This window comes from Perissodus microlepis, chromosome 8 (genome assembly GCF_051167445.1).
Source record: "Perissodus microlepis isolate ML-2025 ecotype Zambia chromosome 8, ASM5116744v1, whole genome shotgun sequence".
In the NCBI taxonomy this organism is placed as follows: domain Eukaryota; kingdom Metazoa; phylum Chordata; class Actinopteri; order Cichliformes; family Cichlidae; genus Perissodus; species Perissodus microlepis.
The window spans coordinates 11,509,421-11,534,311 of NC_140468.1; the positions used below are offsets into that span (position 1 = coordinate 11,509,421).

At 40.2% G+C, this 24,891-nt stretch overlaps 1 protein-coding gene across 2 annotated transcripts in view; it reads left to right on the forward strand.

Moving 5' to 3' along the window:
- The first annotated feature begins 4,067 nt into the window (after window positions 1-4,067).
- The window catches only part of pax2b (paired box 2b), a 29,824-nt gene continuing 9,000 nt past the window's right edge, over window positions 4,068-24,891 (forward strand). For both annotated transcript variants that reach the window (XM_084937505.1, XM_084937503.1), the window contains exons 1-7: window positions 4,068-4,657; window positions 6,249-6,414; window positions 6,908-7,105; window positions 9,943-10,022; window positions 10,135-10,254; window positions 18,665-18,840; window positions 21,677-21,791. In XM_084937505.1, coding sequence (XP_084793631.1) covers window positions 4,615-4,657; window positions 6,249-6,414; window positions 6,908-7,105; window positions 9,943-10,022; window positions 10,135-10,254; window positions 18,665-18,840; window positions 21,677-21,791 — 898 coding nt within the window. In that variant the 5' untranslated portion in view covers window positions 4,068-4,614. The remainder of the gene's footprint in view (window positions 4,658-6,248; window positions 6,415-6,907; window positions 7,106-9,942; window positions 10,023-10,134; window positions 10,255-18,664; window positions 18,841-21,676; window positions 21,792-24,891) is intronic.

Here is a 24,891-nt window from a genome sequence, read left to right on the forward strand (position 1 = left end):
GTGCGCACACAAAGCAACAACTAAAATCTGATGTGTGGGGCCTACAGAGTGGCGTCAAAATGTCGATCAAAGGCTGACAGATTATTCTTTAACAAATGTTAATGACAAAAATGTGCAATGGCTTAATTTACTTACCTGTAAATCTATTCAGAAGACGCTCAGATATCAAGTTCAACCTTATTCCTAAGTGGATAAACGATATTATTAAAGAGTAATTGATTCCAGTTAAGTGTGAATGGACTAAATTGCTGACATCCGTAAAAATCGAGGTAAAAGCCTCTTTAGATTGCTTAATTATTACTGTTTATTCTTATTGTGATGTGCAGTGTGGATTTAATATCTGCAAAGTTATATATTGCAAAAGGTTCGTTTTTTAACTTGCACATACTATATTAACATGTTAAATATATTTTTAAAGCTGCTCGGTTGCATTAACAAGAGCTTAAGAACTGATTGTTTAGATTAGAATTATTTAATTATTGATATACTATAACATCACGTGAGCACTATGGGAGCTATTATAATCCCACTGTCATAAAATAAAACATTGAAAAAATAAAACCTTTTTTTTCTCGTTAAGAGACAGAGAGGACCGGACGTGTGTTTCCATGTCTGTGCTGTTATTCAATGAGGCCACACTCTGAGCTTATAATGACTTTATAACTCTGAAATATTAATCTGCTGCATCTTTGAGGGAACAGACTCTCAGCTGACAGCGCCAGAAACAATGTAGGATGCTCTTCAGCAGAGCAAATGCATAAATATATTGAAATAAAATCAGAGAAACGAAACAGAGATCGCGTTTTAATTTTACGTTTCAACTAGGGGATCAATGGAAAACAGTTGTAATGATCCAATTAATTATGGGCAAAATTAAAAGCAAGTGCAAAATCAATCTTTCACGGTGTAGAAGATGGAATCAAATTGATGCGCCATCTGTTCACAGGATTTGTAGCCCAGAGTATGGTAGCCTGGTTGCAGGAGCACAGGGCAGAGTGACGAAATCTAATATACAGTACGGTGTGGAGAGCTATTTTGTAAGTTTTACTGTATTATATGTAAGTGGGAGACCGTGGAGAGGCTGACCTGAACTTCTCAGATCCCCTGCTTATAAAACAACGACATTACGTCTTTGTACATATTTAAGAGTGGGGATTTTTGTTTGTTTGTTTTTGTTTTTTTGTTTTTTTGTGAAACCTATATCAAAATAACAAGGCTGTTATTACTATTACTATTTTTATTCAATCGTACAGAACATCTTTTCCAAATAAAAAAGTGGACATTAATATTAGGTTTACACGATGTGCAAAAAGAGCCTAAATGAGCCTCCATTCTGCAGCAAATTCATCTAAATCAACTTAAATCTGATGACGAACCCCTCCCTTAAATCTAAAAGGATTAATATTCAACTTACAACGAATGGTGTCAGCTCCCCTCTGCAGGGAAACTCAGATCGATTGGTGACGTTGGAATAACGCGAGGGAGCCAGCCAGCAGCCTGCACAGGAAGAAAAAAGGGGGGAAAACTGATATGACACCTCTACAGAAATAAAACTTCTTAACCACCACTCAGACGCCTCGATCATCCTCCCCACAGTTGCCTGAAAGTGTGAGTTGATGTTCGGCGGGTGGAGCTGCTGGACCGTCGGTGCTCCTTCTTCCCTTTCCACCTCCTTCTCCTCCTCCTCCTCCTCCATGCCACCTCTCCTCTCTCCTCTGCACAGGCCATTAGGAAGCGGGGCAAAAGATAAATTGCTCTCTGTCAATACATTACACCTCTCCTAATGGGTGCACACAGGCTCCAAAAACATTTTCCAAACTCTTGACATGCAGTCGCATCGTCTTAAATGCCGCTGCTGCGTGTCAGAGCGGAGACGAGACAGTGATTTAATTTCTTGAAACTTTAATTCATTTTATTTTTTAAACAACTCGTTTCAGGTTTCTGGTTTTGGTGCTCACGTGATGAAAAGTACCAGGGATTAATTATAACAAGTAAAACTTTGGGGGGGGGGGAGATATGTGTAAATATGTGTATTTATACATGTCAGTTCTCCTTTTTGATATATATATATATATATATATATATATATATATATATATATATATATATATATATATATATATAGTTTTTTGTTTTGATTTTTTTTACCCTAAATGACTTTTTATGAGCTCTCTGATCCCAGGCTGTAACTGCTGAATGGAGCGGTCCCCTCCTCCAAAAAGGTTTTTAACAGAGGGTTCAGGGCCCGCGCGGTACCACACGTGCGGTCCAAATAGGAGCCAAACAAAGTAAACAGACAAACACACTGATATCATTTGCTCTAAATTATTAATAATAATTTCACCTCCTGCCTAATTCTTGTATGGGGAGGATCAACTGTGGGGTGCAAAAGGGCAAGAGAGAGAGTGAGAGAAGGTGAGTAGAAAACTGAGGGAGGGGGATGACGATGGTGATGGTGGCGGTGGTGTTAGTGATGGTGGGGGTCTTATAGGAGGGGGGAGAGAGAGAAAAAAAAGAATGTAGCTTTAAGGGAAATGTGCAGCCGGGTGTGAAATTACAGCCTATAGTGCTACATATTGTACCAGAAGCTCTCTCCAAAAACAGTAACAAAAAGAGAAATCATCCTCTAACCTGACCAGGAGGCAGAGCGCGAGATGTGGCCGTCTGCCCCCCAGTACGACCCCGCCCATCAGCGACCAGCGACCCCGGAGATACATATGTATATGTATAATATATATATGAATTGTGCTCAAAAATGCGTTATTTTTATTATTACTATTAATATTATTATTATTATTATTATTATTATTATTATTATTATTATCATTATTATTATTATTGTTATTATTATTATTGCTTCAGGTGCATAGAAATACTAGACTTTTATTTTGGTAATTCTAGTCTCTTTTATATGTGAAAAAATCTAAGTGTTATTTTTTTGGTCTTTGTTAATAATTAATGTTCATATTGTATTTAGAGCCTTATAAAATAATGTGTTTTTTATATATATATATATATTGACATATTCTAACTGTGTAAAACAGGATGCTAGTAAGATTAAATAAAACGCACCATCTTCACTTGTCTTCATCATCATTGTTGAAGTCCAAGATTCTCCATTTTCGGATGGCGAAGTTATCAGTTAATAATTAATAACTTTGCAACCCTTTGCAGGAGTCTACAAGTCTACAACTGACAGATATTTTTACTCGAATACTGTTTTTCACTCCTCAGGTTGCAAGCATTCAAGTGCACCCCAAGTTTAACTTTTTTTTTTTTTTTTTTTGGACCACTTTGACAGCCACCTTTAAATTTGAGAAACTATACAGCGCCATCTACAGAAGTTAGGCGGCACTGCTGCGTGCGTAGCAACTTTCACCTCCAACCATCACCCCGGTTCAGTTTGAACCACCGCAATCATCATCACAATCAGCAGAATGTAGTAAAGTGAATACATGTGCATTTACATAGCCAGTTTCAACATTTCCTATATCGGATTAAAGGGAGAAATAGGATAAAGACAAAAACAAAATGGGCCTAAAGTGGGCCCAGGGCTGGCGGCAAGATCAATAATATTATAATATTAATATTTCTTTTAAAGAAAAGGGAAAAAAAAGCTTAATAAATAGGAGAGCTACTTCATAGCTTTGAAGAATGGATGGATGTCCGGTATATTCCCAGAAATACGCTTGTTAGTCCGTTTATTATAGGGAGGAAAGAAATCAGACGAAAACACACATTTAAAATATATATATATGTATATGTATAGCTCTAATTCATTGATTTAAAACTTCCAATATGTGATCATATAATTCACTGCCGTTATAATGTCTAATAAAGTCTGATATTTGTAACTCGCAACTCCTTATTTATCTCCCTCCCCTTCCTGCCGGTGTGACAGACCCAGAGACCTCCTCATTTGGACCCCCGGTTTTTTGCGTTGGCGAATCACAAAGTGTTGGCATCTATTGCCTTTGTCTGACAAGTCATCCATATAAGCAAAAGGGGGGTCTGCAGAGGGGAGGGGGAGGGAGGGAGGGGAGGGTTGCAGCTTTTAGAACCACAGACACAGAGAGAGGCTTCATTTCCAACCCAAAGATCCAGCCTAACGCATCCAGCGCGAAAGAGAAACCCCGACGTGTGTGTGCTTGTGTGTGTGTGCGTACGCGCAGGTTCCCTTCGCCGTTTTGACGTGTGAATCAAAGCCACCAGGACTAAAGGAGATACCGGGCCCTGCACACTGGAACCTGAACGTTTCGTTTCTGTAAAAGAGACCCAGTTTGCTCGCTGGCATGCTGTGAGAATTACCTCTGGTCACTCCAGGCTTTGAAAAAATACCGATAAACTGAGCACAGGTCGTGTTTCTGAAACAATCCTTCGGTCATGCTTTGCACCTGCCAGACCTCCGCTGCAGGACGGGACTGTTAAAGAAAAGAAGGGCAACTTTGAGGGGGAAGAAGTTGCCATTAGATCGGTCGCTGAAGCGGGGGTGGAGGGGCAAACTTAGTCCCTCCATCGAGTAGAATCACCTTTTTTTCTTCTTCACATTTTCATTCTTGATAGGAAGGCGAAACGGCGACTTCAGTTGATTATCTGTCTTTCCTTTGCTATCCAATGGATATTCACTGCAAAGCAGACCCCTTTACAGCGATGCACCGTAAGTAGCACAACCCGAGTTTCTTTGCCACTGCAGCTTTTGCATGCATGCGGATAAAATAATAACGGGAATATATAATATTTCTGCACAGCACAAAGGCGGCTCGCGGCAGCCTGTATAGCAATTTGGGACGCAACCGGCATCTTCGTGCATTTAAAAAGACAAAATTACCATCTGATAAACGGACGAGCAGAGCCTCAAAAGGAATCATAAGACTGGCAGTGGAATAAATATTATATTTAATACGAATTTCAGACCTTATATCTTTCGTGTGCGCGAATTTGAACCTCGCGAAATGTTCTGAAATTGTCACAGCCAAGCTGCTCCGCTCACAGCAGCAATGTGCACAAATTCAACTTTTTAACCACTAGTAAACAAAGAACATGCGTTGGCAGGTACTTTGTAATTTACACGTGCATCCCCACGTAGCTTCCCGCGCAGCGCGCGCGTGTGTGTAGGCCTAATAAGTCAGGACACATTACACATCTATTACTCAAATTATCCAGCTAACAACAAGCTCTGTGTGCAGCACTTTGTAGTCAACGCACAGTGTGCTTTACTCGTAATTTGGCGAATGTGTGTGAATTATTGATAATCTCTCCGTTTACTAAAATAATATGTAATATGAGTAATCAAGGCTTGTTCAATTATTTAAATTTGCATGAAGGGAATGAAGGAGCTCGAAACTTAATAGCCAACAGGAGCCGTGAGGTTCTAAGAAAATATCAAGTCTTTGTTTCGACTGTGTGAAACTTTCATGGAGTGTCAAAAATATATTTATATTATTTTTTAAATAAATTTCGGGACATGCATTTCCGTTGTGAAGGAGGCTTACAGGTCCAATTTAAGGAGGAAGATGTCACAATAAGAGAGATTATTTACAATAATATTTAAATATTAGAAATAAACACATGCATATTCTAAATAATTTTGTGGTTGAGTAGGTGAATGTCACATCGATATTTATTTATTTATTGAAAGTATTTTAATTCACGATGTTTGTTTTAAAAGGTTAATGTTTGAGATTGATTTTTGTAACTTAATTTGAGTAAAATATATATACATATAAAAAAATACATCAAGCAACATTCATCAAAATAATAATTACAAAAAATGTATTTTAGTCAGTTTTTATTTTGTGAAAATATGTGACCAAATTAAATAAATATTAAATATCTTACATATTGCTTTGCTCTGATCTCACTATGTCCACTTTTAAATCTCCAGCAGTTGAAACAATCATACAATTTTTGCGATTATTCTGAAAACATTATTATTTAGTCGCTTTGGTGAAGCTGTTTGAGAAACAAAGAGAAATATGGCATTGTAATTTCATAAAATTAAAATAGAGGCAACATACTTTTTTAATGAAAAAATATATATTTTTTAAATTACACCATTAGAGGGTTCTCGATAATAATAAATGCATGTAGGTCAGCCTACTCACTTATATTACACACGCCTTTGCTCCGTGATTTTTTTCTGCCTGATATAATTTTTTTTAAATACTTACCTGCCTGGACCTTCCTGTCTATTACGACCTTATGTAATGTTACGTCTGTTTCTGGTGTTGCTGTTGTATCCCACGTAGGGCACGGAGGTGTGAACCAGCTCGGCGGGGTGTTTGTGAACGGCAGACCCCTCCCGGACGTGGTGAGACAGCGGATAGTGGAGCTGGCCCACCAGGGTGTCCGGCCCTGCGACATCTCCAGGCAGCTGCGGGTCAGCCACGGCTGCGTCAGCAAGATCCTGGGCAGGTAGGTGAAAACTCTCAGCCCTGCATTCAGCCAGGCAGGTTTTCCTAGCAGGAGAGTAAGTAACGCAGATGTAAAATAATGTGGGAAGAGAGAATTGAACATAACCTACTAAACTCAGCTCTGCTTTTAATAATCTTGAAATATAAATGAAAACTGCCTTTGAGTAACCGTTATAATTAGCAGTCTGTTAGTTTGGGAGGGGTCAGATGACTTGTTAGTTTAGTGTCCACTAAAAGGATTTGACAACAGAACTATATGTTTGCACAGCGTGCGGTTTCCTGCTAGTAATTATTATTTTATTTATATTTAAAGGTAACGATTAAAACTGATTGTTTTTTTTTTCTTTTTTCTTTTTTAAAGAAGTTAAATGTTTCACACTTTCGTGTTAAACAAAACATAACTGGATTTGCCCACTCTTAAGGTTAACAGTCCGTTTATTGTTCGCATTGATTTAATTATTGCAGGTTTTTATTTAAAATACGATGTTTTGCAGATACTACGAGACTGGCAGCATCAAACCAGGGGTAATTGGCGGGTCTAAACCCAAAGTAGCCACGCCAAAGGTTGTGGAAAAAATAGCAGACTACAAGAGACAAAACCCAACCATGTTTGCCTGGGAGATCAGAGACAGACTTCTGGCAGAGGGCATCTGCGACAATGACACTGTTCCCAGCGTCTCATCCATTAACAGGTAGGGGAAAATGGAAATTATAGAGTGACTTCAAAATAAATACACAATTTGGATTTTTTTTTTTTTCCTTTGTGAATGTAGTTTAGGTAAACGACGGGCTGCCGGATGTAAACACTCTAATGAAGAGGGCCGGCAGGGCGCAAATTGAAAATCATTTATCACTGTATGTCTGTGCTAAACGTACCACCCACTGCAGAATATTGTTTGACCAACTTCTTGCTGCCCGGCACGCCGAGGCTGCCTGCGGTCTCAGAGGTGCAATTCAATCTTTCAGGCCAAACTCCCTCAACAATCAGCAGTACATCCAGGACTGAGTGAATCTGTCGAGATGAAAACCGATCAATATTCGGTGACCAGATCCCGTGGCGCTATAAAGAAGGCCAATTTTCTTTAGCACATCTAATGTGCTGGAGCTACTGCACAGAGAAAGCAACGCGGGTTTTTCAGCAAGATATTATTTTGGAAATATATATATATATATATATATATATATATATATATATATATATATATATATATATATATATATATATATATATATATACATCTTTTTATCACATTTTCAGTTCATTCACAATTGTCCCTATAATTGCTTTCATCTCTTCAAAGTATTTTTTTAACAGCATATAGTTATAGCCTGTATTTTGAAAACGGCAGTCACAGCAAGACCCAGGACATCCCCACTACCACCTCACCCTTCCTTACCCTGTCCCCCTCCCACCACCACCACCACCAGAGATCCCTGGTGATGAACTTTGGTTAAGAGGCACTGTTCCATAGAGCCAGCATCAGCATTACATTTTAATGAGCTGATGGGAGAGCATGGACAGCTCCACACAAGACATCTTTTAAATAGAGAAAAGGCTGAAGAAAATTCATTTCATGCTTCGTGGCTGCTTAAAAAGCCCCATTTAAGGAGGCTCAGACACATGTATGTGATAAATTCAAAATGTACATTAATATCATTAAAAGAGCCCTATAAAGTTTTTCAATTCCAATTAAAGCTTTCTATTTTGGAAGGAAGCTGTGTGTGTGAGGGGGGGGGAGAGACTTATGTGTCTTTGTTTATGTGGGAAATTAAAATGCGAACACAAAGCGGTGTAATTCTATCAGCCAAATATGAGAGCTACTTTGAATTTCTATTATGGCTTAATGCTGAATATATTTTTCAGTAGAACTCATGTAAGAGTTCAGTGTCTTGCTCCAAAAACACATATAAATGAAACTCTATGGGCATTTGCTTTGATTTAGCTACGGCTAAATATTTTAACATAACAATGAAATTTTAACAATGAAAACATTCTCAGTGGTTCGGTCAGTTGCAGACTTAGATGCAGCAGTTCTTAAAAGTCACTATAATAATATCTTAATACATTTCAAGAAATGTTTGTACTTGAAAAAGGGGTTTTCCCAGTTAAGTAGTTATGTAGAAAAAAGAAAAAACAAGGCCATAGCCAGAGTCTTTTCCAGCTGGATGGTTGTGAGTGAGTGGGGCCAGTTGTGGGTTTCTGTGGCAGACAGTTTGACCTCAGGACTTGTGACAAAGGGGATGCTTGATTTAAACACCTCTCCCCTGTGCATGCATTATTAAATGCTACAGAGATAGTGTTGTACTGTGCGTCAGGGCCACCACAACCAACAAGTAACGCTACCTTGGGTGCTAGACATAAAGAAAAAAGGTCTTCAATGGCGTTCAATATTATTGATTCAGGAGTAAAGCAATTTTAATATCTCTTCAGGGGATTTTCAGCAACAGCCAGGTCATTAATTCATTCTCCCAAATTGCTTATTCAATATCAAGAACATGGATACCAAATAAAGTCTTTGAATTTATGTAGCACACACAAGTCAAGGGGTCGAATAACTGTTATGGGGAGAAGTGAAAAAAATTAAAACATCAATATGCGCTTTCTGCAAAGGCTTGTTGTTAGGTAGCTTTGCCTTTGAGGGGAGTTTTCTTGGTTTTTGTTTTTGTTTTTAATTTGTGACAGTGTGGGATTAATTTTTCTGAAGGCTTCTGGCACCTACAGTAACATCGATATCGGATGACCAAAATAAAAAGAGCATACTATTTTTGATTCAGAGTTCTAATCTACATAGTCACAAATGAGCGATAAGAACACCATCTAAAAGGCTCTACGGTCCTCACACCGCCTTCTTTTTTTTAGTACTTTTAAATGGCTCTCGTGGCATACGTGATGAATAGTTTTAAAGTTTACAAATTATTGTGACAGCTCCCTCTCTCCCCAGTTGCCATTCAGATTAAAGGAATCTAATGCTGGCGTAAGCTTGTGCAAGGCAATAAGGAACTATTGCTTTCCTGTCACATATAATTTATAGCTTTCTATTTGCATCTGTTTGCCCGTGTGACTAATCCCCAACTTTTTCTCCCCAAGCCCCGATCAATACAACCTCATCCGCACTGGCACATGGGGGCTGGTGGTTCTGCGGAGATGTTTGATCTGGGAGGCAAAGCGGGCTGCTATAGGGCTGTGATCGGCCCAGTGAAACCCCCTTCACAGTGGGGGAGAGAGAGAGAGAGAGACAGAGAGAGAGAGAGAGAGCGTGCTGATTAGTGTGGGCCAGGTAGAGTCAGTGAAGCTGATCATTGAGGTGAATTGATGTGATTTCATGCTTTGTTTGCAAGATCACTCAGACCAAAAGTGCAATGAAGACTTTTCTTCAGTCTCACCTTTAAGGTAGAACCAGTGACCAGATCCCCTCTTGTGTATGAGTTACATTTGATAGCTTATTCACAGTAACTGCTATGACTGATTTCTATGCATAGATAAGTGTCATATATGTGAGGTGACATGTGCTTTTCTGGTGTTGCTCAGGATCATCCGAACAAAAGTCCAGCAGCCTTTCCATCCATCTCCTGATGGGACATCTCTGTCGACACCAGGCCACACAATTGGTAATATTACAGCTCCCACGTGTGCTATATATATATATATATATATATATATATATATATATACATGTATATCAAATTGGAGTTGCTGATTTTTTTTCTGTCTTTTTCTCAGTACCAAGCACAGCCTCTCCACCTGTAACTAGCGCCTCCAACGACCCTGCGGGATCCTATTCCATCAATGGTATTCTGGGTATTCCACGATCCAATGGTGAAAAGAGGAAAAGAGATGAAGGTAAGTGAGATTTTTACTTTTAAGAAAAAATGAACACATAAGATCAGGAGAAAAAAAAGTCTTTTTAAAAACGAGGTTACAGCTTTGTACTATAAAACCCTCTGTGCTGAACATGCAATTACAGCATTCAAACCTGCTTCAGTTCCAGTAGATGACCCTTATAAAACACCTAAGTCTGAACTCTGTTACACTGCTGTGTCAACCTGCCAAGGAGTCTTTTGATTTGAAGACACGACCTCCGCTGTTGTCTCCTGCAATTAATCTTTATGGAAGTGATTAAAGGGCTTTAGATAATTACATGTCAAGATGATGTAGCCAACCACCCAGGTCAGTCAAGAAAGCGGCTATAGCTCTGTGGAGGGCTTGTGGTTTTTGTTTTTTTTTTTTAGAGCAAAAGTGGCTCTAGTTTTGCAGCTGAAATCGTAGGTTAGTGGATGTAAGGGGGCCTGAGGCGATATAGATTATTGGTTCTGTAAGCAATAGGCTTCCTTAATGTCACTACATAAGAAGCTGATGAGAATAGCTAAACAGATGCACTCGTGTTACAAGGCGTGTATGGGTATGGAGGGATGATGTCGCTGCTGAAAAGGGGCAGTTATCTCAAACAGGGTGGGGAATGAGTGCCTTATTTCTGCAGTGCTCTGGAATGAGAGCTAATCAGAGCGCGGCAGCAGTTTACATAGCATCTTCTTTGTTCTGGCGTTTGTTGAGAAGCACAGGGGTTTGCGGGATATTGAGTGGAATTGATGTTTTATGTGCGTGCAGGGAGGGAGGGATGACTAATGACCTGTCAGAGGTAGATTTCCTGGCAAAGATATAAAAACCAGCATGACGTGGACATGGCAAATGACATAATCAAGTCTTTCCCTGTAAGAGATGCAATCGCAGTGGCATAATGCAAACGTCTGGTATTTTCAAGGGTTCATTTTCAGTCGTTGGAGGACCTCTCATATTAGCCAGGGTGTAATGTCTAGTCACTGAATGATAGAATGCACACATTTCTATGCAGATTGCTACTGAAGGGCAAAGAGGTATTAAAGGGCATGGAGAGGAATAAGGTGTGTGTGTGTATGTGTGTGTCTGAGAGAGAGAGAGAGAGAGAGAGAGAGAGAGAAGGAGAACTGGCCTGTTTTGTGGAGGTCTTCCAGGTGACAGCACCATGTTTCTATGGCTATTCAGTCTCAAATGATTCCCCTGATGTGCTGCCATTTCTGTGATTTAGGTGCTCGTCCAGCATTACATAGAAAGAGACGAAAGCTGCATGTGTGTGCGTGGATGCATGTGTCTGTGTGCGTGCGTGTTTAAGTCAGTGTAGGGCTCGTACTGACAGAGATGGTGGAGCTTTGGTTCTTATATACTCTCGCAAAAGCCAGCTGGTGCCTACCTGAAACTACAGGGTCATGGATACTTCATCTCTCCAAAACATAAAACCTTGGGCCTTTGGCCACACACAGCTGCAAAAGCAATGTCTTGCCTCAAGCCACAGTTTGTAAGAATAGTATATTACATACGATGCTACCCTGTAGACACAATTGTCCTGTTGCTGTCTTCCCTTAAAGTGCACTTTACCAAACAAAAAGATTTTGCTGCAGGTAGGTTAAACTGTCCATTGCACGAGGGCTCTCGCTACAGTTATGCCATGTTCTCTGCATGATGAGGAATGCAAAGATTTTTTTTAGTAATAAATTTGAGCCGCTGAGTAAATGTGATTCACTGTGTGAATAATGTTCTGACATTTGAGCTGCAACTCCAATCCGTCCTCTCTTGTGGTTTAGGAGACCGATATTGCCATGTAGCAATATTTTAGGGGTGTATTTTTGGAAGTAAAGCATTTATGCATGATGTGGACTCCGCTGACGTCACATTTAAGCGGTGGTTGTAGCATTTGCATATTCATGTTATATACCAATGAAAGCAAAGATGTTCTGAGATGTTAGAAAGATATTGCTGTTATCGGAGCGCTTCATTGTTGTTTTGGGTTCAAAGCAGATTTTCTCTCTGTGTTTCAGCAATGCTGTTGTTTGCTGTTCAGACATATCTTCCTTCACTCAGTAGGCAGTAGTGTATACTGGGTTAATGCTGGGATTAAATTTCCTCACAGCACAGTAGCTTGCCTGAGCCCTATTTAACTTGGTAAGCCTCATGATTATTATGGCACAAGCAGTCATTATCAAGGGTTGAAAACATGAACAAAAATGAGAGAGAAGGAAAGGAGGGGAAGGGTTAGGGAGGGGAGGCGGTGTGCAACACAAGCCCCGGTGAAATGGATTGGCCGTGTAGCCCAGAGTATTTGTTTTAGGCAGTAGCCGTGGCTCTCTGCCAAGCCGGCAGACAGCTCCTAAGTTTCCAAGTCAGCAGTGCCCTTAAAAAAGGTTCCCCCATTACAGGCGGGATGTAGAGATAATGTAGTGTGACACACGTTATGTACACTGGGTCTCGGCAAGAGGAGCTTCAGGGACACAGGTGTCATAAGAGCCATTAATCTGCTATTGTCACGTGTTATTACAAATTAAAAGTAGCATGTTACACTTGGCAGCCATTGTTGCAGACGGACAGGGTGTGGGAGAGAGAGGGAGGGAGCACGAGCGAGACCCCAGGAGATGGTGTCTTTGGTGACCACGGCTGTCTGCACGTTTTACAAATTGACATATATTAGAATTCGCAATTCTGCAGAGAAAAGCTATTACCTCACAGATTAACATCCAAGTACCCCACCACCCGCCTCACCCCTGCATCCCTGCTCGAAAACCCCCCACTGCTTCTGACACTGTGGGCTTCAGAAAAGACAAAGGAGAAGCTGCTTCTCCCCGAGTGAAGTAAAAACAGTCGAAATATTTGAGCACAAATTTGCTTTCGGTGTTGTTTTTGAGTTTGTTCGTTTTTTTCATGTTATTAGTGAATGTGTGTAAGAGCTGAACTGACTTAAGCAGACAACTCGGAGGCGTGCTGATAACAGGCCGTGTCCATGAAGTGTGTCCGGTCCTTTAAAGTGATATCATATGTCCTTTCAAAGCAACTCGCCAATTGCACAATCAGACCGGTAGATGATTCTTAATTTCAGTCATTGTGTGTGCTTTTCTTGCTTTTTGTCTGGCTTTCTTTTTTGATTCATGAAAGAAATACCAAGAGAGAAATTTCATGATAAGATGATCATCATATATTTCAAAACCCAACAACAATAGCCAGTGGCAGTCAGAATGGATGTGATTCTGTGCTTCAGTAGCTGTTGAATTAATTATTTCTCATCTCTGAGCGTCATGAGGACTGAACTGAGGCGTGTGGATGGAGATGAGTGATGGAGCGGGCCGCCGTCACACCCTGCTCTGTGTATCAGCATCTGTTTTGGGAGAGAGGAAGAATCAACACAGGAACTGGGAGTGCAGCAAAATGTCAGCACCGAAGTGTAACCTCCGAATTAGATTAATAAAGCCTTTAAAAGCTTGGCAACATCACAACAAATTAATGGCCACCAGTAGGTGATATTCGACGTACCCAAACTCTCAGGAGTAATCACATTTTTTTTTGCAAGTAATCAATCAGGCAATGTTTGGCTAATAAAATGTGAAATAATGCAAAAAAAATGGGTTTAAAGTTCTCAAATTCTTATTACCAAAATTTTATTTCTGCTGAGCTACACAATTTGTTGTGCCTACAGTAACACAGAAAAAAACATATTACATCCAGAAGACAGTATTTCATCTATGTTTACATAATCAGAATAATCAATTAGCAAGCCAAAATGAAGCTGAGTTCATCCAATTTGATGCAAACGAGTTTTAATTTGATTTCATTTAGCCAAGAATTGAATCAGGCGGGAAATTATACAGGTATATTATTGTGAAATACGTGAATGTGTTGAGGGAACAAACTCGTATGCATGTTGACATGTTATTTAAACACGAAGCAGACCGGGTGGGAGTACAGTTGGGAGGGGGCAAAGCTCATTTGTCTAAGGGAGTCTTTCCTGACCTCAAGGTGCCTGCTCATGCCTCAAACACAAACTTCAAAACTCAATTTTCATTAAACAAAAGACCTTAAACTTTTATTCTGAAGCCCCTCTCTTCTTCTAAGAAAAGCTGCTATTCATACTCAGTCTACACTTCATTTGCGATAATTGTTATCAAAAATAACAACTGTGACAGAGAAGCCAGTCACTCAGACCGACTTCAGACTCGGAGTTGCATTGGCTTAAGTCTTCTGCTAGGGGTCATGACCTCTGGGTGCCAATCCTGCAGAGAGGAGGTTGCTTCATAAAGCTGGTTATCTGATCTGATGGAGGCTACTCCCTTGTTACCAGAGTGTTAATACAGACCGATGTCAAGATGAATATCTTCAGTGCCAGCGGTGATCAATAAGTGACCACAGAGCGAGACAAGCAACAACAAAGCCACTGTGGTCAGAGATTATTATCACTGCAGCGTAATGGGCAGATTTAGAAATGTCCAGATGATGGGTCGGACTTTCGGAAGAGATTTTGAAGCACTTATGCAAGCTGATGCATTTTTATTTAACAATATGTGTGGCTATATAAGCAAAATGTTAAAGTTAACATTTCTAAATTAAAATATCTCGCTTTTCCAGTATTGTGTAGATCAGGTTTGGTCAAATTTAATTGACAGCGGCTTTAGCTCGATAACACGTTAACTCTTTAAACCCTGAACCATGAAATAAGTAGCAGAATTTTTTTTTTTTTTAAATATGCATTTGTGAGTTTAGTTTGTGACAGTTTATTATTTCTTTATTGTTTAAAAATGTATTGTGCAATTTATTTAATTTTTTATGTTGAGGGTGGGATCACACTGATCATGTGGAAGTCTCAAAAACACATAAAATCACATATTAAATGTGATAAACTGGGCGTTAAGAGGTTAAACTAATGAAGCAGAAATCAGTCAAGTGTAAATTATTATCAAATTATTAATTTAGATACAATTTTTTTTCAATCTTGAGTATGGAAAAAAAGTAAATATAAACAAAAAACCTCACACTCCAGAGCTTTTCCAGTTAGGCCTTTCTAGGTTTGACTTAAAATAACTACCTTGCTGTGGTTAAGCAACTTTTGTCATGGGTTTTAATGATAGCAACAGGGGTAATAAGGTGAGAGAACAATCATAGTCATGGTTTAAAAAACCAGTTTTCACCAGCAACAGGAATGTCTGGTGTTAAAGACGTTTTGTTGGCACTTATAATGACATAATTGTACTCTTTTTTTATCCTAATGCACGGGAGTCATAATTCACTTAAGAACAATATGTTCTTTTGGGGCTTTGGTGTTTTTTGGGGGGGAAACATTCTCCAAACTACTTAAAACCTATGCTTGAAGAATCATAATTACATAGCTTCCTGAATGGTCTTAAGAGAGTCATCTTCTTCACCAAAACACCACCTCTGCTGATTTGTCAGAAGAGAATCAGTAGCAGGGAGGCCAGATTGGACTGAGTGGGAGGAAAAGTGTGTAGCTTGACCCAGGATGGTTTGTCTTGTGTGTGGGAAGTGCATTCCACACTGGTGAATGACAAATATGGTTGGGGGTATTGATCAGGGTGTTGTGGATCAGGCCCGCTGATGTAAAGTAATTAATGACTCTATTTGCTTTGGTAGCAAAGAGGACAACTGGGTTTGATAAAGTGACTTGGTGCAGCTGTAGCAGGTGAGATTATCCACCTGAATGTGCCAAAGTGCCACTAGGGGCAAGAAAGCAGTTTTTTGGGGGAGGTGTTTCCTTGTTTTTCTTGTGTATGAATTGTGTTATGCTCTTAAAGTAATGAATTGAACTTTTTACCAAGTGGTAGAGCTGTATCTTTGTGTTTGCTGGGTATTGCACATATTAAACCAGTGGGGATAGGCCCCTCTAGGGGGGTATAGAGCAGCGGTCCCCAACCTTTTTTGCGCCACGGACCAGTTTATGCCCGACAATATTTTCACGGACCGGCCTTTAAGGTGTCGCGGATAAATACAACAAAATAAAACTAGTACCGGTACCGAAAAAAAGAAGATTTATTCATGACACACGTGAAAAGACCCAGGAAAACCGAGTTAACGATAAAAACAATAACAAAATAACGCTAATAACCGATAAAAACCCTGAAAACCATACATTTCACACCCGAGCCTCAACTCTCGCGGCCCGGTACCAAACAACTCAGGGACCGGTACCAGTCCGTGGCCCAGGGGTTTGGGGACTGCTGGTATAGAGTGACACTATGAGGGGCAATAAGGGGGGATTTCCATATGCTATTGTGCTGAGCATGACATCACATATTTGTTTGTGGACTCCTGGTTTGGCCGTCGCATCTTTTATTTTTAAAATGAAACATGGGTACCAAGGAGTGGATCTGACTAAGAAACAAAGGACACTGTAAGCTCATACATCCTGTTTTATGGGACCATACTTTACAAAATGAATGTCACGTTGTATTAAATAGGACTTTGCACTAATAATTGAAAGTACAAACTCATTAGGAAAGTATTTAATGAGGTCATAGCTCAAGGGAGCCAAAGGGTCGTTTTTTTAAATGCACTTAATCTTTTTTCAGCTGTATTAGACTTCACTTTTCAGAGCTGCATCCATCTTTTATATACAGACTTTCTACTGCTAACCTATGTCCTGTAAGCTAAAACCTCAAATTTATAATCATACTAGGGCTGGAATGGATTATCTCATCTAACTTGATGTAAATCGAGCGGTCATGTCAACATTCACAGTTTCAAACCTGGAAAGAAAGAGCAAATTCAATCACCTCAAACTTCTTCCTTTGCACACTATGTAATACATTACCCAGTTTCCTCCTTTGTCACAGCACCATTATAATTACTGTGGCTGCTTTGTCACTTAATTAATTACACAAATAAATTCATTTTAGGGCAGTTGCTGAAATGAATGATGCTGCTGTCCTTCCTTTGCAGACACCCTCTACACATTACCTCATATTACCTCTTTGAAAGGTAAATGATGCATCAGTGAAACCGTTAATCTCTCAAATCAGATCTTCCACATAGCAAAAATATAAGAGTTCCTCACAATGCAGCTCTATAAAAGGCTTTTTATGCAAACGTGACACTGACTAAGAAACTCATGGCAATATTTCCGTCCCAAAACAATACAGCCTGTCAGATCTCTGCAGCACTTTTAAATAAACCTTAATGCATTTATTTTGGAGACTGAAAGTTTTGCTAACAAGATATTGTTAGCAAAACGCTTTATTTCTTTACATTTTTGCAGCCAGCACAATTTTGGCTTATGCACACCTACCTATGGTCTTGTTTATAGTCCATCAGCTCCTCTTTGGAGAGTCGGGTTCATCCTCTGGCCTCAGCCGGTGAAAAAAGGTCAAGCAGCAGAATAGAACGGCAATAACCCTCCCAAATGGTACTATCACACAGACATGATTGATCAATTGAATTCCATGGCAGAGAAAAATGTGGGATTAAGTAGAGTATTATACGCACAATGAGTTGAGGCATGATGTTCATTTCAAGTTCATTTCAGCTCCCTCTTGCCACCAGAACAGGCAATCAATAGCGGCCTTGCATATCATATATCACCACTCTCCCACTGAGGGGAGAACATAATCTGCCGCAAATTTAGAATGACAGATTTGTAAGGGAGCTGAAGCTTTCTGGGATCCGGGGAAGAAGACCTACAGACACTGTCACTGCAGCCTGGAGAGGTGGCTGAGGGGGTGTGTGGGGGGTGGTTAAGAAGGGCTGGAGGAGAGAAAAAGAGAGGGCGCTATGGAAGGATGGTCTGTGAAGGTTTGAAAGCGTTGCACACAAGTAACAACGGGAGAGGCATCCTTCTCCCAACAGACGAGTAATCAGGTCAGGAGTCGGGAGAAAATTCCCGTGTTTGGAGAGCAGGATGATTGAACAAGAATGCACAATTTTATTCAGCCCCTTGTCCTCCGCTGCTGCTTTCAAATGGAACCACCCGCTCACCGAGAATGGAAGCAGTATTGAATTGTGAAAGGGAAATTGTGCTTTAAAAAAAAAGGCTGCTCTTGATTTCAGTAACATCGGTAGGGTTTTGGGTGGGGGGGTAGGAAAGAAGGAAGAAAAATGCACTGGCTGAAATGAAAAGGCACTATAATGGGCTTGCTGCTGCTTTCATTAGTACACATGCTTGCCACAACATGTATATATTTGCAAGTGACGGTAATCCATCAATTACCAGAGGGCTTTCAGATCATGATGGTGTTAATACTGTGGAGGGGTGCAGGGAAAAGCCTGTGTAATGTAGCCAGTGGCTCACCACAGCCATTAAGGTACAGAAAAACCTGCACTCCATTTCTCAGATCCCCCACAGAGAAGGTACAGGAAAAAAACATGAGAAGAATATAAAGTGCATAGCTTGAAGTAAAGGCCAGCTTCCCGGGGTCAGTGTCTCGAATGTTGCTCTTTCTTCTTGTAGATGGTTCAGATGGTTCTGGCCCAAACAGTGATTCTCAGGGTAGTGTGGAGAGTTTACGGAAACACCTGAGGGCAGATGCCTTCACACAGCAGCAGCTGGAAGCGTTGGACCGGGTCTTTGAACGCCCCTCGTACCCTGACGTCTTCTCTACGACGGAACATGTCAAACTAGAACAGGTTAGTGGCACCGAAACTCTCCATCTTTGCTTTTCCTTTCTTGCAGCACTGAAAACCGAGCATGCTAGTACTGAGTCAAACACAGAAAAAGCACCTCTGTCACATATATTCCCAAACCCTTTCCTGGAAATAAAAGCTAATTAAATAAATGTCTGAGATGGCAAAGCCTGGGATTACAGTCCCAGCATGTATAATGCTGGAGGTATCAGTAGGAAAACTCCCACATACTATTGATTTGGAGATGAAAAACACATTCTGTGTACTCCCTGTAATTGCGAATAACAGTAAAGCAACAGAAATTAATCAATACCTAGATTTTTTTCTTCATTTTTGCCACACTATTCAACTGTTGTTTCTTGCCTTTGTTGTTTATTTTCCAATTCTATGACATATCTTAATGTGCAACGACTGACGCGGACTCAAAAAGCTGCCTTTATTGTAACACATGCCCATGAAATAGTTGTATGAAACACTAGCCTCCACCTTTTTCTTGGTCCTGATATTAAAGCCACTCTGGCCATCCATCCTCATTTCAAAAAATTAAGAGGCATTTGGGAAACAGCCACCCCCCACGCCAAAACGACAGCCAGAACCCACCGCTTATTAAAAGCTCTGGGCTTATTACAATGGATAACCTTTATTTACTTTCATTATACTATTAAACAACAAGAGACTATTAATTTCTCCCACCGAACTACAAGTCGGACCCATAAAGCAAAAGCAGTCACCTAATTGAGTTCATTTTAATTTCTCTCCAATCGGGGCGAATTACGCAGGTGATAAATCAGTGGGACAGGCCTCACCTCCAGAAGAGGGCCTAATTTGCAGCTAATTACAAAACTGATTTCTACTGGAAGATCAATACCAAAACGAATTGGAAATGACTTGCAATCACAAAGAGCGTCAGGGAGAGTATTAAAAGGCAGAGGGAAAAGGGTTAGACTAGGAAAAGGGGGTGAGTAAGTAAGAAAAAAGAAAGGAGGCCAGGAACAGTCCAGAAAAATCAGCTTTAATTTAATGCAATATTAATCAGAGTATTTTCCCTTTCATGGGTGCCTCATGGTTTTTTTTCTTTTTTCCTCTGGAAAATGTGTCCCTATTAGCCAGTGTCTGGGTTCTGTAGCGAGGCATTAAAAAGCCATTCTGGAGATGCAAAACTCAATGGATTCACCCCTCCCACACTTCTGCTAGCCATTTGGTCATCCTTTTCAGACCTATCTTTTCAGTTTTCCCCCTCCTGCCCTTTATCTGCATGATAAAACGTCTGTTTGGCGTCTGAAGCCTGCGAGAATAGAGGAAAACATCCGACATTGTGCCAGTGAACAGTTGTAGCAGACAATTAGAGTTTATCTGTGATAGTGGCAGACAAGAGCGGGGTCACAGGCGTCCTCCTGTGGGAGCGCGGCCCACTGAGCCTCGAACACTGCGCTTTGGACAAACATTGTCAACACTCAGACTCCGGAAGTCTCATCTCATTAAAAAAAATCTGCTAACATCTGCCATCAGTGTCTTTAAGCATATTTACAAAGGGAAACATGACAAAGAAAGGGGAAGCTTGAAGAGTATCTTTTTACATTGAGAAAGTTTTTTATTTAATTAAAAAGTCAGGTCACCCAAATTACAAGTTAGATTTCATTTTTTTTGTTCGTTTGTTTTTTGATAGACGTCCCTGGGATTCCATCCCAGTGCAATGAAGGTGAATGGGAGGCTTTTGTGTAGCACAGTGCCTGTACAGGCTTTGGTGTCAGTAGCTGACAATAAAAATGCTTCTATAAAATATGTGAGTTCTGCAGATAATTCAGTGCTAAAATAATACACAGTAAAGAAAAGACGTGTTGCCATGAGTTTTTGATCAAAAGTCATGATTAATAAATATTTTCTACATCAAAAATCCTCATTTATTTATAATGATATTTTACTTTTACTTTACTTTTTTATTTAAATAATCTATTTTTATCAATTTTAGACTTTATTTCATGTGGGGGTTTTTTTTGTTTGTCTTTTTAATTTTTATTTTTTCAAAATTAAAAGGAAAGTTTATTTTGAAAAAATATTATTTTTTAAAAGAAAAAAGAAATGAGGAAATCTATTTTTTTAAATATTTGATAGATTAGCAATAATAATGAAAATCTTTAATGGTAAACCTCAGTGTTTTAACAAATTTTTCCTTTAAAAAAAGTTACATCTCCATCAGCTTCTATTAAAAGGGTGGCTCCAGATGTGTTTACATTTCAAAATATCAGAAGTATTAAGGGTTTGTTTCGTGCGTGATTTGGGTGAACTGGCCCTTTAAGCCAACATCTGAGCCCAAACAAAAACAAAAGCCTCAACAGTTTTACGATAGCAAAACACACAAGCTGTACAAGTGATTGTATTCAGAGATAAGAGGTAATGAAATTTAAAGGTGGTTTAGACTCCAAATTAAAACAACAAAAACTCAAAAAAAAAAAAAAAAAAACGTGAATAGTGTTCCTTAAACGAGGCCACATGGTGTGTCTGTAACAAAGCAGAACTGCTTTCTCCCTTGGCTGATCAGGAGTAGCACTGCAGTCAAGCACAAAGGGCCAGCTGACACCTTGGCTTTTCACTCATCTCAAAATCCCACTTCCTCTCAGACAATACCAAAATACATTCATGATATGCTTGAACTGCCACCCTGCAGCATGAACACACACACACACACACACACACACACACACACACACACACACACAATGCTCTCATACAAATTTATACTCACACAGGCCTGTGTGGAACGCTTAATGGAGGAGGAGAAAGGAGGATTTCCATCTAGGTATTGTTTGGTTGTGTAATGATTCAACTGTCCTTTTCCCAGGCTAATGAGTACTCGCTTCCTGCCCTGAATTCCAGCCTGGACGAAGGCAAACCCAGTTTATCCTCTAGTGCCAACCCAGACCTGGGCCCCAGCGTGTCGCAAAGCTACCCTGTAGGTAAGATCAAGTGCCATACAGTACGCCTTTATGCTGCTGAGCCACAGCTTCAGCTGAGGGGTTTTGAACAATGTAAAAGGACAAGAAAGTCAGAGCTAAACATGCCTGTGCAACTGACAAAGAGCAAAATGAAATATGTGACAATAAAGGCAAAGCAAAAAGTTAAGTGTGAAGACTTTTTTACCGTTTCACTCTGAGCTGAAAATGCGATAAAAAGCTTAGCAGCAGTCTTCCGTCTTGGTTTTTTTTCCCTTTTTTTTTTTTTTTGCTGAGCAAGCAGGGCGATAAGAGAGACTGGGAGGGGAGGGGAGCTGTTCAGTCACTACTGGACAAGGACCTTTGGGTGCCAGCACATCAGAACTATGACTGTGTATCAGAGCAAGGTCTCTGGGAGGAAAAAAAAAGGCCACCATGCAGGACTGACTGCTTGTTGGCTGCTGCTGTGTTGCTCCTGCAATTTGTTCTCCAGGAGATAGTTTGTGTGTCTCAAAGCACGAGTAATGTGCCTCGGTAAATACGCTCTGGCATTTCTGCCGCCTAACTCTAACACTACGATCATTTATTTCACCCTTCTCTCTCTCTTTCTCTCTCTGCTTCTCCCTCCTAGTTGTCTCCTCTCCTTGTCACAGTTAATGACTGTCTGGTTAATTGAAATATTGTTTTGTTGTTGCAGTGTTATTACCAAGAAGAAGGTTAAGTTTACTGAAAGTTTACGATGACTGTCGGGGGCCTGAGATTAATATACAGAGCTTTTATTAAAATTCATATAATTATGCAGCAGCCATCAAAGGCAACGAGTTCTGCGTGGGGGGGGGGACAGGGTGATTGAAAATTGCTGCAGCCCTCCTTCTCAAATGATAGCCAAGCAGTCTTATGAGAAAAGAAAGGGCCCTTCTCTCATTAATATGTGGGAGGTAGATTTCCCCCTGTAAGGCAGGCCTCCTGAGAAGAAAGGTGTGTGTTTGTCCTTTGTGCACTGATGGCCCCATAGAAACAGGCCTGTCTCTACAGGCGGCACCTGGGATATTTTAGATGGTCTCTGCAGAGAGGGTCTCCTTACTGCTTTACAGGTGCAAAGAGACATTAAGAGGAAGAAAGATGGGATTGTATGGATGGCTGTGTGTTCCAGTGTGTGTGTGTGTGTGTGGAAAGCACCTGACTCGACTTGATTTTGTATTAGTAAATAAGTTTTTTCCGCGCCCTTCCACGTTGGAAGATCTCAGGAATAAAGCGTACAGAGGTCAAACTAATGGAACAAACATGGCTCTGACTTCCACTTGGTAATTACTATTTGGTTAGTGGCTCTTCTGCTTGGTTTTCCCCCCAGTGCCTGCCTGTGTGGATAATAGGTGATATTCAGGTGTGTGGTCTCTCTAATGGCTGAGTATTACAGTTTACTTGCCAGCGATAAGCTCACCAGAGGAATTTTAAGCCTTGCAAAAAGTGGCAAATTATCTGCAGTATTTAGGCTGAGATCCAATTTCAAATTAATTGTGTCTTTACGCGGGAAAGAACTACAGATTATGTTCGTGCTTAAAAATGTGTTTTTGAACACCAATTAAAATGCCTGCAGTTATTGATCTTGTTGATTTTATGTCCTGGAATTTGCATAATCTATTAAAAATGAATGATTCATGAAGTGCTCATTGCCAGAGATCGGGATTCTCAGTGAACTGAAAGACTTCAGAGATAGAAATCTTTTGTGTCCTCTGCTTATCCTATTAAGGCTCAAAAGTACCTGCAAAGCAGGCTCAAATAAGAAAGGGATTTAAGGGCATTGTGCACATCATCGAAATTCAGAGGCAAGAAGCCACTTCCATTAAAACACTTTTTTTCTCTCCCTTTCCTCCACATTAATGCTGTATTACCTGCTAAATAGTCCCTCTTACCCCATAAAAACACCAAAGGGTTCCATGAATATGTGGATAGGACAATTGCATATTGTGAGGTAATTTCTATTGTTGATATGGGAAGTAATTTCTTTGATGAATTCCCTTCGAGAGATGGATTTCATCTCAAGTGCTTCTTATTCTTTTTCAGTCGAACTGCTTAAAATTCAAATAGTGTGAGCCGTGGGTGAATTTGTGAATAGCGGAGGGAGGAGCTCGGAACTTTTCTTGTGTGTATTTTGAGAAATAAATGGAGAGATGGTCTTGATACGGCCAATTGTCCACCATTTCTATAGAGCGTTTCTGTATTTCCTGAAATTAGCCAGAGCCCACCTGTTTTCTTGATGCTGCTTCAGACTTAAGAGCCCTCTTAAAATTCCCATGAGCGTTCAGTGGGAGTTTTACACATCTCCGCTCATTGGCCGCATACTGAAGACTCTTTAAACATATTCCCTGCTGGGCCTGTTAATGGAGGCCTCCAATGGCTTAAAGCCCCTGTGTCAATGACACCTCTCCTACTCAAGCAGCTGCTTCTGTACACCCCTTTTATACCTTCCTGCTATTAAACAAAACCTCATCCAGCAAACACAACTAGCCACACTTTAGCTGAGCGAGTGCTCTCAGGGTGAACTACACAGAAAGCGTCAAGACCTGCCGTTGTCCAGTGAGCAGCGAGCAATGATCAGACAGTGAACCTGCCATCGGTGATGTGTGGCCTCGTGACAAATCGCTCCCGTGTCTTCCCACAGGGGAAAACGCAGGCTCCGAAATTAATGCTTATTTCATCTTCAGAAAAGCAAACTAACCTTTGAGCACACATTTGATAATGAATGACTTTCAGCCGGTGTTCGGGGAATTAAAGCAATTTGGCTCTCCAAACATTCTTTACTTAGTTGTAATTAATTAGGGTGCTGAGATTTTTTGGCTCGTGATAAATTGCCCCATTCTGCATATAGCCTAGAAAATGGAGGTCAAAGATTTTTGGTTGTTGTTGTAGCAAACATGAAGGTGTCCCTGTCATGGTAAATTTAATACTCTTGCAAGCAAAAGAGTAATTCACAAATGACTTTGTTCTTGTGCCAAATAACAAGAAGGTCACCCCGGTTTTCCCTTTGTGTTTTAAGAAATTAAGTAGTTGTTAGTGCATAATGTTTCTGGTTGTGGGTTCAGATAAAACCCTATAATAATATATGTTTTCAGTCACTCTATGT